The sequence below is a fragment of the Gossypium arboreum genome, chromosome 6 (genome assembly GCF_025698485.1).
Source record: "Gossypium arboreum isolate Shixiya-1 chromosome 6, ASM2569848v2, whole genome shotgun sequence".
Lineage (NCBI taxonomy): Eukaryota > Viridiplantae > Streptophyta > Magnoliopsida > Malvales > Malvaceae > Gossypium > Gossypium arboreum.
Window position 1 is genome coordinate 93,051,905 of NC_069075.1, and position 18,629 is coordinate 93,070,533.

The 18,629-nt window shown below is 31.8% G+C and overlaps 1 protein-coding gene and 1 non-coding gene across 2 annotated transcripts; both read right to left on the reverse strand.

The window, feature by feature from the left end:
• Nucleotides 1-1,009: 1,009 nt before the first annotated feature.
• LOC108484059 (probable WRKY transcription factor 17) lies at nucleotides 1,010-3,041 on the reverse strand. The gene is given in 4 exon segments (XM_017787686.2): nucleotides 1,010-1,294; nucleotides 1,297-1,448; nucleotides 1,535-1,660; nucleotides 2,177-3,041. Coding segments are annotated over 4 exon segments (1,029 nt in total). The 5' UTR covers nucleotides 2,902-3,041; the 3' UTR covers nucleotides 1,010-1,268.
• Nucleotides 3,042-17,778: 14,737 nt separating this feature from the next.
• TRNAC-GCA (transfer RNA cysteine (anticodon GCA)) lies at nucleotides 17,779-17,849 on the reverse strand. The gene has a single exon. It is a non-coding gene; the product is annotated as a tRNA-Cys (tRNA).
• Nucleotides 17,850-18,629: the final 780 nt, after the last annotated feature.

Consider the following 18,629-nt stretch of genomic DNA (forward strand, 5'->3'; position numbering starts at 1 on the left):
TTTTTATTAACCGAAATCCTAAGTGCAGCTCCAACAAATTTCAACCAAAGCAAGCACAATAGATCATTATAATAAATAGAAATTTCAAAGTTTGGAGTTAGGGATCTCACCAAAATATTTTTCCCACACTAGTTTATATTTCCCTTTTGCCGTTTGGTCCTTCCACCTTTTTGCTAGCAAGCTTCAGACTTCCACTTGAGCAACTTCATTCCTTCCTTTCCACCCCCATACAGTCGTATCTCCCTTTAGTACATTCACACTAGTCGTATCTCCCATGGTAGAAAAAAAAAATATTTCCTTTGTTTTTTCTGTCCACCAGCTCCCCCACTTTCCATTATTTTTATTTATTATTTCTTTAAATTTTTAAACCGAATTATGATGAAAACACCTATTTACCGTCCATTATTATTTCTAAAGTGGTATAATTCCCACTTTAGTCCTTGTTTCATCTCTAATTAATAAAATTTCATAATAATCGAACTTTTACCTCTTTTACAATTTAATTCTTGTATCTTAACTAATCCTAAATTCAGCAAAATTACTAATCCAAAGTTCAATTCACTTGTATATAAATTAATAAATATTTAATAAAAATATTTATGAGTTCGATTTTCAAAAAAAATCCTAAAACTGTATTTTTGTTACACTAATTTGACACTTAATACAAGAATCTCTATGAAACTTTTACCTATTTTTCACTCCCATTCCTATAAATATTGGACATTTTCTTTAACAATTTTTATCTATACAACCACGCATCATCAATAAATCAAATATAATTTTAAAAAATAAACTACAATAGAGATTACCTAACTATAATTTAATCACCAATTATAGAAAACTATAAAATAATCACTTTATTATTTAATTATTCTAATGCAAATCAGAGAAAAAATAAAAGATTGTTTTAACCTTTTATAAATAAAAAATTAATAATTAAATCACCATTTTATGAACTTATAGAGTTTGACTTAAAAAGCATAGTTTCGCAACTACTAGGTAATTACCCTTTTAAAAAATAAAGAACATATATAATCTTCACTATCACAGAATCTCATTCGTTGCATCCACACACAGTGAAGAGAGAGAAAGAACTTTTACTTTAAGCATAATCTCTACGACTTTGTCAGTCTACTTTTTAATTTGGCATTACAATTAGTACAATACCAATATACATCCAATTGCCCCAGCCTACTCCAAAATATTACAAAACACCACTAAACTCTTTTTTTATGTATAAATTAGTTTAGATTGATATTTGCTTATTATCACGTTGACTCGAAGACCAGTCCATTCCTGCGGCAGGAGCCATATTCTCCTGCATTGCGGGTTGAGTGTGTCGGTGCTCCCCTTCGTACGTTACAATCAACATTGACGGATCATCAGGTGCTCGCTCCACGTGTTTCCTCGCGGGGCACCCTCTAACGCTACTGCACTTGTAATATCCTCTGAGAAAATAAGTCAAAACAAATTATCTACCGTTTGATCTAATGATATGAAGTTGCATATTGAAAAAGGAAAAGCAGCAGGATACCGCGGGAATGGGGAGCCCTTGATTGGCTTTTGCCCGTATTTCCTCCATGAATACTCGTCTGGTGGAATATCGGCGATCTTCGAACTTATGGCAGGAACCCTTATTACTTTCTTCACCCTATTTTTCCTGAAAATTATTCAATTAACCAATACACAAACCATAAGCAATAATTTGACCTAAAATAATAAAGCGGAGTAGGATTCCCTATCATGCATGCACCACCAGTGCTATGGTCCCCCCCCCCCTTCTTTTTTTTATTTTATCTTTATTCAACCAAAAAGAAAAGTCAAACTTGAAAAGCATCTCATAAGACAAAATAGTTGTAATACCGAGGTTCAGAAATTTGATTGCCACTCCCAATTAAAATTACAGCTTTTGTCGTTATCACGCGCGCTCTATCATTTAATATGCCTAAACTGTTCAACAATCCCCCAGGCTTTGACCAATAATTCTACATGATATTGATTACAGCTAAACTCGGCCGGTTTCAAAGCAACTCGACTCGAGTTAACTCATTAAGTTACTTTAAATTATTCGACTTTGAATTTTGTTTACGGTATCCCATAAAAGTCAAAAACCTAAACTGCCGGTTAAAATATGCCATGAATTGGAGGATAAAACTAGGAAAACAATATTATATACCTTCGCTTTGAGCAATGGCACTTGCTATTGCCGGAGCCAGATATCTTGCTGGAAACGTTATCGGAGTGGTCATGTTCATGGCATCTCTTCTTGAACGGTGTCGACGATAGCGGTGGCTTTCCCGTCGAAACGGCCAGTGCCGGCGCCAAGAATAGAGATGATCCCTGCTTCCCGTTCGAGACGCTGCCATCTCCGGTGATGGCAGAAGACATAAACGAAGAGTTAGAGGAAACGCTAAGGCTTTCTTTTGTGAACTCCAACTCGGTACTTTTACCGTTGGAGCCAAATAAATTAGGTTTTGTAAAGTCCAGAGTCAAACTCTGCGGCTGCGATTGAACGAAGCTAGAAGGACTGATAACCGAAGTACCGACCAGCGCCGTATTTATGTTCGCCGGCGTTGAGATCGCAGCAGAAGTTAGAGTTAGATTGTTTTGAGAATTCGGAACAGACAGAGAAGCAGAGGATGATGTCGAGGGCGAAGATGAGGAAGAAAGGGGTTGAATCGGCCCGCGTCTGAAACGAGCGTGACCGGTTCTGTTGAGAAGTGAAATGACCTTTTTGAATTTAGAGACGGTGAGATCGGCGAGGTCGGTGCAGTCGACGTTTTTGGACTGGTGAGAAAGGAGACGGATCAGGTGTTCCATGCCCTTCAAGCCTTGCGATGCAACCTCTTGTACCGCCATCTGATCATCCATCTTCGGAAAATTCATCAGATCCACCGCCATTTTGAGGTTAAAGAAACAGAAACGAAGCTTTGCAGGGAAGGTAACTTGAGAGGTCAGCAAGTCATTGAAGCCTGCGAAAAAGGAGGGGATGAAGATGAAAGGCAAAGAGTTAGAGATGTGGGAGCAACAAGGGTTGATTATAAAGGTTGAACGATGACCGGGTGACCGGGTAATAGATATGATGGGAATCCGTAGTGGAGTTTAATCCAACGGCTAAGATTGATTTTAAGAATTTCATGGAGAAAGCATTGATAATTGTTAGATCTAAATTCTGTTCTCAGTCCCTGTACTGATTACACATTTTAAATTTAATCTCTAATTTTACTTTCTAATTTAATAATTAAAGTGCAATCTAAAAACTTTAATTAAACTGGCTTATATAGCATTTTTCTAAAGTAAAATTGATTCTATGGCCAATATAAAGCCTCCCAAAATCTATGGTTCATTATATATATTTAAATTCAAACACAAAACCTTATAATTTTAAATTTAATACGTAATCCAATTTAAAAATAATTTTTTATAATGATTATCAATTCATTTTGAATTATTAATTTGGAGTAGATTTTTTAGATTAAAAGGAAAGAGACTGAAATTGAAATGTGGAAAGAGAAGAGAGAGCAAGACCAAAATTAAACCTAATTGCTTTTGCATCGTATTGTTATTGTTTTTCTTGGAAGTTTTGGACCCAAGGCGAGAAGAAAATGATGTAAGATTTGGTTTTGGTCCAAAGGAGTAAATGAGGGATTTGAAATAACTTATCAACAACGTTGACGATGACCATATAAAGTAGAAACTCTTACTATTACTAATCAAACCCAACAAGCATAGTTATGTTTAGGTTTCTTTTGTATTGGTTTTATTTCGAAGTTGGTACATGAGTTTTTCCTCCTTAGGCATGGAGAAGAGGAGTCGTTATGTATCATACTTCATTTTGATTTTGCTTTCTTGAAATGCAAATATTTGTAGGCATGGATTGAGGTCTGATTGAACTCTTAGGGTGATGGGTGAAGTCAATTTTAGTTTTTATATTATCCTTTCACATTGAAACTCAAAAGGAATGGCAAAATTAAATCAATTTTCATATTAGACAAAACAAAACTTGAATGGATGATATCTAGAAACATTAGTGTTAGTTTTTTTTTTTTTTAATTCATAGTGAAAATGTCTTAAGCCAATCAAATCTGTTGATAAAAAGTTGAAATTTTGAGATATTGAATGTTAAATTTAAACAAATTTTACATTGAAAAGAATTTCAAAGATAGGCTCAAAGCTGACTAAAAGTCGGGAATCACGTGTAGTCCTTCCCTTTTTATTAATATAAAACAGTTGACCAACTTTTTTATTTTTATTTTTTCTACAAAACCGGATGGTGCCGGTAATTCTTTTCTTAACCCTTCGATTATTCCACCGCGAATCTAACGGTTGTTTAGCTCATGACAGAGTTGACTATTAAGTAGCCACGTGGCATCACTTTTAATGAGTCATGAAATATTAGCCGGTACCCAGTGAAGAAAATGGACCGAGTCCCTCAATACTGTCTTTCACACTGCTTATCTCACTTCATTATTATTTTTGTGAGGTTAAAAAATAATAATAATAAAAGTATTCAATGAGATATATATTTGGATTAAAACAGAGAAATACAAATGATTATTAAAAGTAATTATATTAACTAGAATAATATATATTATAATTGTTTGCCAAAAAGAATATAATATTTTTAAACATAATTAAGATTATATTTATATAAAAAATATATCATTTCTGAAAATTATCATCATCCCGATCTTATATTTCAGCATTGTTTCCTAATTGAAAATCATTGTATTTTGTAGCTATTATGAATGAATTGCATTCCTATAAAATGCAATTAGATTTACAACATTGAGATCAAATAAAAATGATAAAATAAAGTGTAATTATGATTAAGTTAATAACAGGTGTCCGGCAGTTAAATATTTGTATCTACTATATTTAAAATATTCAAATTCTAGTATTATTTTAATCTCGAATATTTAAATTTAAAAAAATTCCATACAAAATTTCATTAGCCATGCAGTTAAAACATTGTTTGGTTTTTTAAACTGCTTTCATCAGCGATGGTAAATAGATTGATTTTAAGTTAATCAAATGTAAAAGCACATATTTTGCATTTTTGCATTTGAGAAATGCATGCTTTTGCTTTTTAAAGCCAAATCATAATTTTAACCATTGTTTATAATTTAATGTATTTTATGAATTATTTAAATTGTATATAGAATTAATTTTTTATTGAAACTATTTCAAATGCATAACATGTTGGGATCTAGTGCAGTCACCAAATGTACTTGTAATTTTCAAATAAATTACCTTAATAAAATTTTATTATCCTCATTAATATTTTTGTATAATATCCTCGACAATTTTTATGCATAAAATAAAATAAAAATAAATATTAACTTATTAATTATTTAATATTTAACTAATATTAAGTTACATTATATAATTGAATCATAATACAACAAAATAATAATAATCTAATTAAAATTAAAAGTCTGTGATTCAGGTTATCAAGCTGAATTGCTTCACCAGTCTTTTAAATGATAAATGAGATTAAATTTTAATTTATATTTTATACATTTAAAAAGAAATTGTCAAATCTAATATAGTATTCAGACGATGTTTAAAATTGATCATAATTTTAATATTTCATTGAAGTTTTAAAATGCTACGCACGTAGTGTTTCCAAATTAATTAAATCGCTCAAAAGTCGTCCATCATTATAACATTACTCCTAAATCTTCAAATTTCCTCCACCATATTTTATAACAAATACAGAAAACGATAAAATTAAACATAAGAAAAACATTATTAAAGAAATTACATATTTACTTGATGTCTACGCATTTAAAAAAAAAATCCCAGTCAAAATTAGACTTTGAGATTTGTATTCATGATTTGTTTCTATGTCATAATATATAATAACATAATTAATTAAAAATACATCCACATCGCAAAATCTAATGCTTATTTTCAATTCCCAATCCATTAAAAGGTTGTGCAAGATTGAGCAGTGCTAGAAGAAATATTACAATGAATAACACACGTTATTATGCTTATGTAGTTCGAATTCTGTATATCTGCAGGGTACTGTCTAAAGAGATAATTTATTATTTTTTAATCTCATACAACAACTTATTTAAGTCCTAACACACCTAGATTTAGCAATTTCACTTTTGTACTTAAAAATCTAAATCACTTGTTTACTCACAAAAATACACTTTCAGAGATAAATTCCTAATGAATAGATAAATTCAAAGAACTCTTAGGTCTTTAAACTTACACAAGCATTTAATATATAAGAGTTTTAGGCTTGCTAAGTTAAAGACCAATTGAAATCAAGAATCCACTAAAATAGCTTTATAGAAATGCTTTATAATTATCCTCATAAAGTTTAGAATAAATCAAATATCTCCTAAGTAAATCTTTACATCAATCAAGACAATCTCCATAAAATAAGAGATTTGATTTGCTTGATCCAATCTTCAATATATGTTTCTTAAAAAGGTTAATATTCAAAAATAGGTTGCACACATCTAAAATAACAATAAAGATCACAACCCAACTATTTTGTTTACAAAAAATGACAACTCCAAATATTGAAAGTTATGAGGTTGAGCCAAACACAGTGGGCATTGCTCTTGGCACTCCTTCCATAACTGCCTCAACAATCAAATCTCTATCAAGGTTGAACATCTTTTTGTATTTACAACACAAATTCAACTTTACTAAGTAAAATTGAATCTATCATGATTTTTCTAAATCTCATAAATTTATTTCACTTTTTATAAGGATACAAATTGAGATAAATCTTCATAAAGTCAACCCATATTATCTTACAGTGCACATCTCAGTATATAAGGTAGGTAGACCACATAAGAATCCTTGAAAGTAACATCGCTTGATTCAATCTCTTCTTCAATAAACACGAGATTGGTTGTACAAAATCCATAAAAAAAAATGCAAGCAAACAACCAAGAGATTTTGGTTAAACATGCCAACAAATAAGACAAGGTACAACATTTGCACAGTGCCAAGTATAGTGGTCACTACAGTCAAAACTTACCTCAACAATTATGAAAAATGAAAAAATAGTTCATCTATTTTAACTTGCTAGAGTTTGGTCTCCTACTTTAGGAAAACCAAGGAGCTAGTTATGTTTAGGGTAATTACCTGAAATTGAATTTTTTTGGGGGGTTAAAATATAAAATTGGTACTCGAACTCGTCCATGTCTCCGAGATTGGTATTTATGGTTTTTTTGTCCCAAATTGGTACCCGAACTTTTCTCTGTCCACTATATTGGTACCTGAGACTAACGACGTTAATTTCTGCTGACGTGCCAACGCTAACCAATCGCACACCACCATGTGCCATCCTACTATACTTTTTTTCTTTTTCTTTTCCCTCATTTTCTTCCCTTTTTCTTTTCTTATTTTTCTTTTTCTGGCTTCATCTTTCTTCTTTCAAGAACCCCAAAAATTTTCCCTTACTTTCTCACCATCCAAGCATGTAATGCCGTCGACTTGACCTGATCTATTGGATTCAAATCTCAAGTGTTACGCCTTATACAAATGTAACTTAAAAATTTTTCTTTCTTATTCATTGATGTAAACATCTTTCTATGAGTGTAACAGAATCTCTTATTGGCGTACATTATAGGGTTACATTTACATTTCCCCTATATACAGACTACTATCTATGACTACTATAGATTTCTTATAAAAATACAATGTATGGTTATTACTTTGACTCAACAAAACTTCAAACTTTTCTACTTTATCTCCTAGTCTATTGGATATACTTTGGGATACTACTTAATGAACTTATGCGTAGACTCGAACACGCCATTTGCCTTCCTCTGTATGCATAACAGCCCAACACGTCGTTTCCTTAGTGTAGCCCTGGCATCGTCTCTCGGCGTACATTCCTTTGCAGACTTGAAAACAGAAACAATTTTTGTTAGTTTGTTAGAACTTAGTAAGTTAAACCTTAGAATACTTTTTTCATTCATTCTACGTTGCATATGTTATTTTGCACATCCTTGGGTCATTTATTGACATTTCTTCCTTATTTGGCAGGTACAATATTAAGGCTACCATCTTTCTCTCTTCAAAACCATTTTCTCATATCTTGAGAGTACTATACTTAACATTTCTTTACCTTTTATAACATTTCTTAAATCTTGCCTTATTATCATACTTAATATCTTTTTCCATACTTACTAGTCTTATTATTTTCTCCAAGCGAGGTAGACTATGCCCAATACTTATCTCAGAATTTGCCCATATCTTTCTTACTTCAGTGCATACTCTATAGATATTTTCAATACATAACCTTACCTTGCCTTGCCATGGACTCTCACATTAGCCAAATCTCTTCAGATGGTCATCATGAGACTCATTCTTCAGATTTTGCCACAAAGGCGTTCTTTTCCAAAGATAGCCATAGAGGCTTTCCTTTCAGAGTCTTGCCACGAAGGCATCCTTTTAACAGAGTTTGCCAAAAGGCATTCATTTAACTGAGATAGGCACAAAGGCATCCTTTAAACTGAGATAGGCATAAAGGCTTCCTGTAACAAAGATCGTCATAAAAACTTCCTTTAACAGAAATCACCACAAAGGATTCCTTTAACAAATATCGCCACAAAGACTACTTTTTAATAGAGATTGCCATAAAGACGTCCTTTTAACAAAAATTACCATAAAGGCATCCTTTCAGAGATAGCCACAAAGGCTTACTTTTACAAAAATTGGTGTTTTTGACAATAGGGATTCGCTTAAACTCACCGTCATGAGGTTTGCCCCTCATCATTTGGTACTCACCCAATCGTCTTATAAATATTTTCCATATGATGTCATAGCCCAACCATGGTCTTACATTAAATGGTCTTCAGAGTGCTATGGACTTTTCCTTTCAGAGATTTGTGTTTTTAGCCTAATGGACCCCTTTAGACGATTTCGAAGATAAGTACAGACACTTCGCATAGACTCGTACTTGATAGGCTCATTCAATCTGACTTACTCATGACAGACTCTTTCACAACAAACTTGTTCATATCCATATTCCATACGAATCATTTAGCTCTAAACACCATACATTCTTACAAAATCATCGCATTATACATTCTTAGTTCATTTTCATAGAAGGTTTTAACATATATAATACATTTGCAAGAGTTGGCTTTGGGACTTACCTAACTTGCGTTTTTAGCAACTCTAAACACTAAATCCAGGCTTCTATCGAGTAGATCAGCAATCCCTTAATAAGGGGTATCTTAGAGCTTATATCCATATATTCAACTCAGCTTGAAGGATGTGAGGAATTCTCTTCATTTTTCCTCTTTTTATAAATAGAGATTACTTCTTGAAGAAGACAGAGAAAGGTCTCCCATTTCTTACCCAGGTTACCTTGATATTTTACCTTTATCTTTATGGATATTTGACACACATCCCAACCCTTACAATCCACTAGATAAATCATTAATAGTTGTAAAGACACGTGTATAGGAATACATATATTTACATAACATAGCTTTTGGGCCTTAATCCATCCATTGTCCTTAGTAATTACGTAAAAGCGTAACTGGTATCTTAACTAATCACACTTGGTGCGTCATGTCTTCTTGGCGACTACCCTATTATTCGAGTTTCCTTAATACCTTACTAGACTTCTTCTTCCTAATGATTTATTCCTTTCTAAGGCAGCTTTTTTCCATAGTTCAAAATTGGTTACGCGCCCACTTAACAGGCCAAGAGTATCAGTTGGGCGAACAACTCTTTACCATTTGAAGTAATACTTAGTTTACTTATTGAGTTCAGGGCTCACCCAAATACCTGGTGTTACCCTAATTTTAAGGAAATTTTATTCAAACATTGTAGTCTTATACTTAGCTCAGAGGAGTACCTCACCTTTCTTCTAGTTCTATTATCTCAAGAAAAAGAAGAGATAATATATTTTTTCCTTACCTTATCTTAAACACTTAACTCAACCCAAGTCTTTATTGAAACTTGTTAAACATCACGTCAGTCATTGGGTGGTATTATCCTAATCTACAATTTCTAAGAAAACTAATTGAGTACCTACTTTTGGTCCTTAACTATCTTAGTTCTTATTTTGTTGGTTTCTGACTATTGTTCCTTCCATCTTGACTGGCTCAAAGCCAACCTTATAGGATAGTCTACACCACTGACATAAACTCGCATCATAAAGATCTTTTCTCTTATCCGTAATGGAGTTCGCCCACTCTATGTGCCATCAAAGCTTTTGGGAGAATCCTTCCTTACCAAAGACACTTCTTGATCATTATGTGCCAACCTAATGTTCACCAACATCAAGGCGTCACAAACATGCTTCAAGGGTTTTTATACTTAGTCTAGCTCTAACACTATACATATTCGAAATTTATCTCACCCGTCTTATTTCCCTAAATAACTTCCAAACATTAAGGCTTTATCAAGCGGAGTGTTACAAATTAATTCTAAGTTGAAAAGCATTGTTAATTTATCAAATTGTTGAACTAATACCAGAAATAATTGCAATCAATTCATTTCCCTTGAACAATTTCTACTATGTTTATTTTTCAGAAATTAAGAGAAAAAAGCAATTAAACATATGAACTACTAAAATTAAACTCATCAGAAGTGTCTTTGGGCTATCCTTAGCAGCTTCTTTACGTTCAACAAATATATAAAATCGGAACCAAGATATTCATGGGCTTTACACATTTCAACAGTAAGAACCTTGGAGGAAGAACCACTCCAAACCTTATATTCTTTCGTTGATTCTTTCACTCTTCCTCTTGAAAAAAAATAAAGAAAGAATATATGATTCAAATAACAATGATTTCGAAAACCCAGGCTTAATTTCCCACTTGAAATCATACCAAGTTCAATTTTAATGATCGGACGCAGCGATTAAGGAAATACCCTTGTTCTCTTTCCCAAAAATTCAGGGACTAGAACCAAACTAGGCGGCGGGAAAATAAGGGAAGAAGAGCTATCAGAAAACCCATCACCTTTCTTGAATTCATTGAGCTTAATTTCTTTTACATTGTTTCTAGATCTGGGCCCAATTGATTTATCGACCCCAAGCTCAAATCAACCTCATAGCCACCCTTCGATCCATCGGAGCATCGACGATCAGTCTTATTCGCAGCGGCGACCAACAGTTCATCACTTTTCAGGATCTTGACTTGGCCCATCACCAGATTCTTCCCTAAGGGTTTAGTTACCATGGATTTAGATTGCCTTTTCTTAATCGATTTGAACCCTACGAGGCTCCTCTTTCTAGAAATATCATGGTTAGATTTGGACTCCAAAAAGAAAACTTTCCTGTGGGTTAATTTGAGAAGGGGAGGTAAAATGGTAGAGGTTGGTTGATGGTGGCTGGAAAATGGCAAGTAAAATGAAAGGGGTTTAAGAGATGTGATTTTGGTGGTGATTGGACGGTGAGAAAGTGAGGGAAAATTTTTGGGGTTCTTGACAGAAGAAAGAAAGAAGAAAGATGAAGCTAAAAAAAGAAAAGAAAAGAAAAGAAAAAAATGGAAGAAAAAGAAGGAAAATAAAAACAAAAAACAAAAACAAGAAGAGTTACAAGAAGATGGTACATGACAACACGCGATTGACCAACGCTGCCATGCCAATGAAAAATTAATGTCATTAGTCTCCGGTACCAATATAGTGGACGAAAAAAAAGTTTAGGTACCAATCTAGGACAAAAAAACTATAAGTATCAATCTAGGATAAATGGACAAACTCAAGTACCAATTTTTGATCCATGATGTGATTATTTTGTTAATATTTTGTATTTATATTTCTAAACGTTGATTTTATGTTATCAATCTAATAATAAAGTTTAACAAGATTATCATATTGAACTAACCTTTTAATTTTTATAAATTTAAAAATCAAAATTTAGTTAATTAATATTGAAGAACTAATTTTATTTTAAATTTTTTATAAAACAGAGTGATGAAAATATCCTAAAATAATGATGTACACTAGCTTTACACTATTTATATTATTAATATGAAACCGCCCTAATTAAATTCAAGTAAATAGCTCTAACTAGACCGGTATTAACTAAGGTTGTGCTGAAAAAAAAAAACAAAGATCAATATCTATTATTTTATTTATTTTAAACAATTCTTAAATTATACAATATACCACTTGTCATCTCTTAGCTAAAAAATAATATGTATATTAGTTTGACTTTGGTTAATTAAATTAAAGTAAATGCTGAAGGAGAATATATAAAAAACTTTAGTTGGTGTCACTAAGCAACATTCTACAGGATTTTGTTGAGGATTTGATTCCTTTGATATGTTAATTCATACAACTTGGCGTTGAAACAAATATAATTATATATTAATTTTAAAATAGTGCCAACCTAGCATATCCACTAACAAATGATTCACCTTGTTTACATACGATAGAGATTATAGTAGTTTGTGATAATTTATTCAAACGATATAAGTCATAAATGATTTAAGGTAATCAACATTTAAAAATTTTAAAACAATTGGAGTTCAACAGGAATAAAAGAGATATAGCAAAGATGGTAAGAGGAGAGACAAAAGTTGTTCTATTTCAATGATCTCTCATCATTCCCAAAATGTCACGTGTCTTTTCTGTATTAATTTTATATTCTCTGGAGCTCAATTGATTTATTAATGTCTTGTTTCTATAAGTATAGGTTGTAATATCAGGATAATGGATGAATGAGATATATGAATGGCAAGTATTCTGTTTGTATCAAGGATGTGATACCACGACGTGTGATTTCAAAGTCTTAGGCTCGTAGGTGTCCTTAGCTCGCAAGATGATTCTAGTCTATAATATTGATTAATAAAATTAATAAGACGTGAAGTGAGCTCGCTAGATGTAAACATAACACGAGTTTTAATTTATTTACTTTTGAAATATAATTAATATTTTTTTTGTTGGTTTTAACTTTCTAAAAGTCTTTATGATCTCTAAAAGTCCAACTTAAAACGGTGAGGGTGAAATGAAAGAGCACACAAAGAGGACTAATTTATTGGTTAAACTAAGGTGTTTCTTGGCCACTCCATTAGCCATCGTATATTTATTGCATTATTCTATGGTAGGTGGGTGAACAAACTTTCTGTTTTAATTTTGGGGCTTTAAATCATGTTTAACTTGTTTTTGTAAATGCATCAATTTCCTCGTTTTTTGACTTTTGACTTAGAGGATAATTAAAGGCTGTTCACGTCACGTGGCCTACACCATGCATGGAAATAAATATATAATATAGTTAATAGTCTACTTCTGGTTTAAGTCTTTGTACTATCTTGAATTTAATGATTTAATCCTATATTTTAATTTACAATAATCTAATCACTCTATTTTTATATAAGTATATCAGTAGGTGTAGATAGATAAATAAGATCATTAATTGCTATTGTTATGGTGAGAAAAGAACTTTTAAGTATTCAATTTGTATGTAAATATATTATTAATTGAATATAATTTATTAGATTTTCATGATGAAGAATTTTTTTATCATTTTAACAACAATTAATAAAGTTATAAATTTAAATATATCAATAACATTATAAAAGTAGAAACATCAAATTATATCAAATCAAACTTAAATTTCAAGATAATGAAATTTATGAAATTATAATTAGGCCTACAATTATTATTGGAATTAGATGTTAAAATTTTTCATTAGTCCCTATACTTTAATATAGTTATTTTTAGTCTTCATACTTTTTGAATTTTAAAATTTTAATTCTAACAAAATGACAGTTGTTAAATTAATTAAGTTAAGTTCAACTATTTCTAAATTTCGTGTGACAAAATATATTATCACATATGTAATGTTTTACCAGATTGCTATTTCTACATATTACTAAGAAAAAAAAGCTAGCTAATGAGATTAACAATTTTTGTTTCCCTCAAAATTGAAATTTTGAATTTCAAAAGGTATAAGAACTAAGAACGACCCAATTGGAGAAATATGGATTAAATTTAGAACTTTATGTATAGTACATTACTAATAAAAGAATTTAACTCAAAGGATTTAATTGCTATTGTTCGGTTATATTTCAAATTTCAAAATTCAAAAAATAAAAATTAAAACTAACCAATTTAAAAAGATACATAAATTAAAATTGATCAAATTAAATCTACAACTTAAAAAATAAGGACTAATAATAGAAATTGACGGAATTTGGAAGCTACAACATTGCTGGGAAAGTTTTGATGGTTGCTTTGGAATAATAGTGGGATTGCTTTATTGGAAACACTTTAAAGAGATAAAAGATCTGACTTCTTTTTACAATATTTAATACTCATTACTTTTGTGGATTCCATTGCTTTTGGGGGGTTTATGTTAAACCAATCACTGATCTTATATTTTGTATTATTAATATAATCTAGTTTCTTTTTATAATATCTATTTATTTCTATTTTTATAATATCTATTTATTTCTAATAAATATTTATATAATAGATTGAATTTATCTAATTTATTTCTATATCGAATAGAGTGGCGATGAATGATTTATCGAGTATAAATCGTGACTCTAAAATGAAAAATCATAAAAGATGGAAAAAGCTTTGCTCTAGTCATTCCATTATATTGACAATTTCAAAAACCGCTCATACTATGAGCATAGTATGGTCGCGTCAGCAAGTATGCCCCCATCGTCTAGCGGTTCAGACACCTCTCTTTCAAGGAGGCGTGGGATTCGACTTCCCGGGGTAGGGTACTACGAAGGAAGTTGATAATGGATTATCAATAAACCTAGAATTGATTCTTCCGGTCGATGCCCGAGCGGTTAATGGGGATAGATCAGAATTGTTGGCAATATGTCTACGTTGGTTCAAATCCATTTCGGCCCAATAATTACCGATCCGCCATAACCTAAAATGCCCATTTTTGTATTTTGTTTTCCGAAAAGCCAAACAAAAAATTAGGAAGAATAAAAAGTCCAATTTTGTGATATATCCATCCCTACCGCTATTTGTTTTTTATTTTGTTCTATTTATTTAGTTCCCATAAATTATGACCTTGATAACGCTCTAGATTCATATCGGGATCATTAAATAGAAAGTTTAATGAAAAGAAAAGAGTAAAGTAAACAAAAAGAAGACTCTTTTTGTTTTCATTTTCAAATTGATTATTGATCGATTTATTTGGCAATAACGAAAGGATTCCTAGTAACTAGTAATCCGCCGCTCTCACTCAAAGTGCATACCCGTATGGATATCAATATATCACTTGCGCCTTTGTTTGTTACAACCCGGCTTCAATCTAAAATCTAAATAGAAAATGGCTTGAATGAAATCATAAGACTATCTCTGTTGTACACTTTTCTTTATTTCCACGGATTGTAGTTCAATTGGTCGAGCATCGCTGTCAAGGCGGAAGTCATGGGTTCGAGCCCGTCATCCCGACGGATAAAATTTTTAAAATACATCAATAGATCCCTCCGTTTTTCATCAAAGGGATACAAATGATGTAATTCCATTCCCAACGATATCTTTATCTTTTTTTATTTATTTTTCCTTTCTTTTTTGGGGTTTATTTGGAAACTATTTGTAAACGGTGAAAGTGGAAAAGCAATGATGATACATCATCGATGATTGTACAAGGAAGGCGGTAGATTATCGAAAAGAAAGGGTGGAAAAGAATATATATAAATAAAGGAATTCTTTTGATTGGACCAGCATCACTTTTTGTATTCGTGTGGATAAAAGATCTTCCTATGTTATACTATTTAATTCTCGATGGTGAATCGATTTGATAGCCTAGATATTGTTATTCATGATATTGATCCGATTCGATGTCATTGAAATGTAAGTCATTGCATTGAATTTACAAGCGACAAATTTATCATCTCTATGGGATTAAATCCCGAGTTATTATAAGTAAAAAAACAATGAAATTATGGAAGTAAATATTCTCGCATTTATTGCTACAATATTGTTCATTCTAGTTCCTACCGCTTTTTACTTATAATATACGTAAAACTGTCATCAAAGTGATTAATTTGAATGAAACTTGACTTTTATCAAGGATTTAAGAAAAAAGGATTCAAATCTCACGCCTTAAATAAAATGAATGGACTAGAATCAGCAGATCCTATAAAACTCGATAGTATGGTAGAAAAAATATGAATCTTTCTACCATCCTATAAAACTCGATAGTATGGTAGAAAAAATATGAATCTTTCTACCATACTATCTATATCTATTATTGTAATGTAGAAAGATACAAGCTTAATATAGATGAATCCACAATATGTATCTTCATACATGTCGATATCAATTAAATATATGTCTTGTACATAGTATCTCAATTTTATTTCTTCGCTTGATCTATTTTATTTGTGTTGATTTCAATTAATCAAATAATTGAAAGGCAAGTCTTACGATTTTATAATTCTTTCATTTCATGGATTTGATTTTTTGGTGGATACCGAGATTCCTATTAAAATAATCGAAATGAAGGAAAATGGAATGGAATAGGCATATATTAATTAAATTAATAAAAAAAGAAAACCAAGTAATCTTTTTTTGAACATTCCAAAGAAGTAATTCGTTGAGCAACCGATGATGATCCAAAGAGTTCTATGGTAACTTTTCTTCGTATTTTGTTTCAAAAAGGGTATACCGCCGATTTTGAATTTAACTTCTTTGATCCATGATATGAAATGAGTCAAAAAGCATTTCATAAATGAAATTCAAATAAAACAGGGGTAAGTGTCTAATATGTGACTACACTAAGGCAAGATCTTATTAAAATTAAATTAAATAAAAAAGACTTTTTTCTCTTTGAACAAGAAAGAGGAGGGAAATAAAACAAGCAAATACAGAAAACAAAGGGGTTCCTTGTCCTCATTGTCTGCTCATAACTCGTAAGAGCTGGTTCATCAAAATAGAAAATTTAGGAAGAATTCTTTTTTATTGCCTATCATCCGGATCCCTTTTACTTTCAAATGCGAACATGGGGATTATTGAAATGTTTATTTGATTTTGATTGAAAAGGTGTTATTCATAGAATACATTACTCCACTAGAATCCAAGAATTTCAAATGAAGACTAATAAAATAGTTAAAATAAAAAAAGGCTTTGCAAAACGATCTAGAAAACAATTGATACGGTTTGATTCCTCAACCCCAATTAGGAGTACCCCTAGAGCCCACTTCTTCCCCATACTACGAGTGAAAGGGAAAATGTAAAGACTACCATTAAAGCAGCCCAAGCAAGACTTACTATATCCATGTGTATTATGTCCCCTATCTCTATGAATATGAAACAAATATGAAGGAATTAAAATTTTCCATTATTGTTCACTAATAATAGTGGAATTATCAATGCAGAGTCAAAAGAAAAGGGAATTGTGACACGCCACCATTGATGAATCACTTGATAAATCCGCTTATAACAAGCTCTTATATGATTTCGAGTAAAATCGAGAACCATTAAGCACAAGCAAAATGCGCAGATAACACTTTTGGAAGTATCAAAAGAATGTTACTCACATGTATCAATAATAAGACTTATTCTTTCTTTTGGTGTCCCTCATTAAGTAAAAGCCAATTATCTATCCAATCTAATATTAATTGGATGCCCGAACACTCAATGACTTTCATCCGTCAGATACAAAGTATCTTCCAACCCTTCTACAACCATTCATTAGTTAATTAGACACTCCGTTATCCAATCTAATTCAAGACTCCTCTAGTAGCCACTCCATTAGTAAGGGGGCTCTATATCAAGATTTCTTGATTCCTTCCGCTACTTTAGTTTTTCCTTGAATCCTAGACGTTAGGAGACGTTAGGATTTCGAGTTGTTTTTTGATCAGGCGACACCCGGATTTGAACTGGGAATAAGGGATTTGCAGTCCCCCGCCTTACCGCTCGACCATGTCGCCAAAAGGCTACAAATAAAAAAAAGGAGAGTATCTCCCTTTTCTTTTTCATTTTTAGATCGGATCCATACCTTCAATTGGTTATAGTATCTCAAGACACACAATATCTAAAAACTTTCCCTTTCTTTTCTATTGAAAAAGAAAATGTGGATTCTCAGTTACAAAAGTTTTACTTACATGGTGGTTGTGTTAGTAAAACATCTTTTCTACCATGTATTGTTCAACGGTACCCCACCCCCAAAAGATAAATAAAAATGCTTAAAGTGATTAATATTATAACCAAAGCACATCTTCATATTTGACTCCAAATTTTAAATTAAATTGGTTCACTATTCACGAAGATTTAAACATGTTGATTTTCACTCGAATTTAAAAATTCAATTTAATTGATTTTGTTCATGTTGGATATCAACAAGAGAGGAAACATGAAAGAGGATAGGATGATGCTAGTAGAGGTCGATTCACCTAGTCTAGGCAAAGAGTCGGATGAGGAAAGTGAGTAAGAAGGCTAAGGTTGCGATGGAATTTGCTGAAGGCAATAAGGATGCTTGAATGCTTGAAGGTTGATCCCTTATTCATTTCACTAGGGGGTATTTATAAGGGAGGTTCCTTGTTTGGTGGTGTTGACGTGGTGGATCTGTTATCATGCCATCATTGTAGAATGCATGGGAAATATGTTTGTGATGGGACACATTTCGTCATTCACTCTGAACCATGGTGGAGAGTGATTAAGCTCACATGAGATTTGGTGGCCTAAAGAGATGCATTTTAAACAGAACAGGT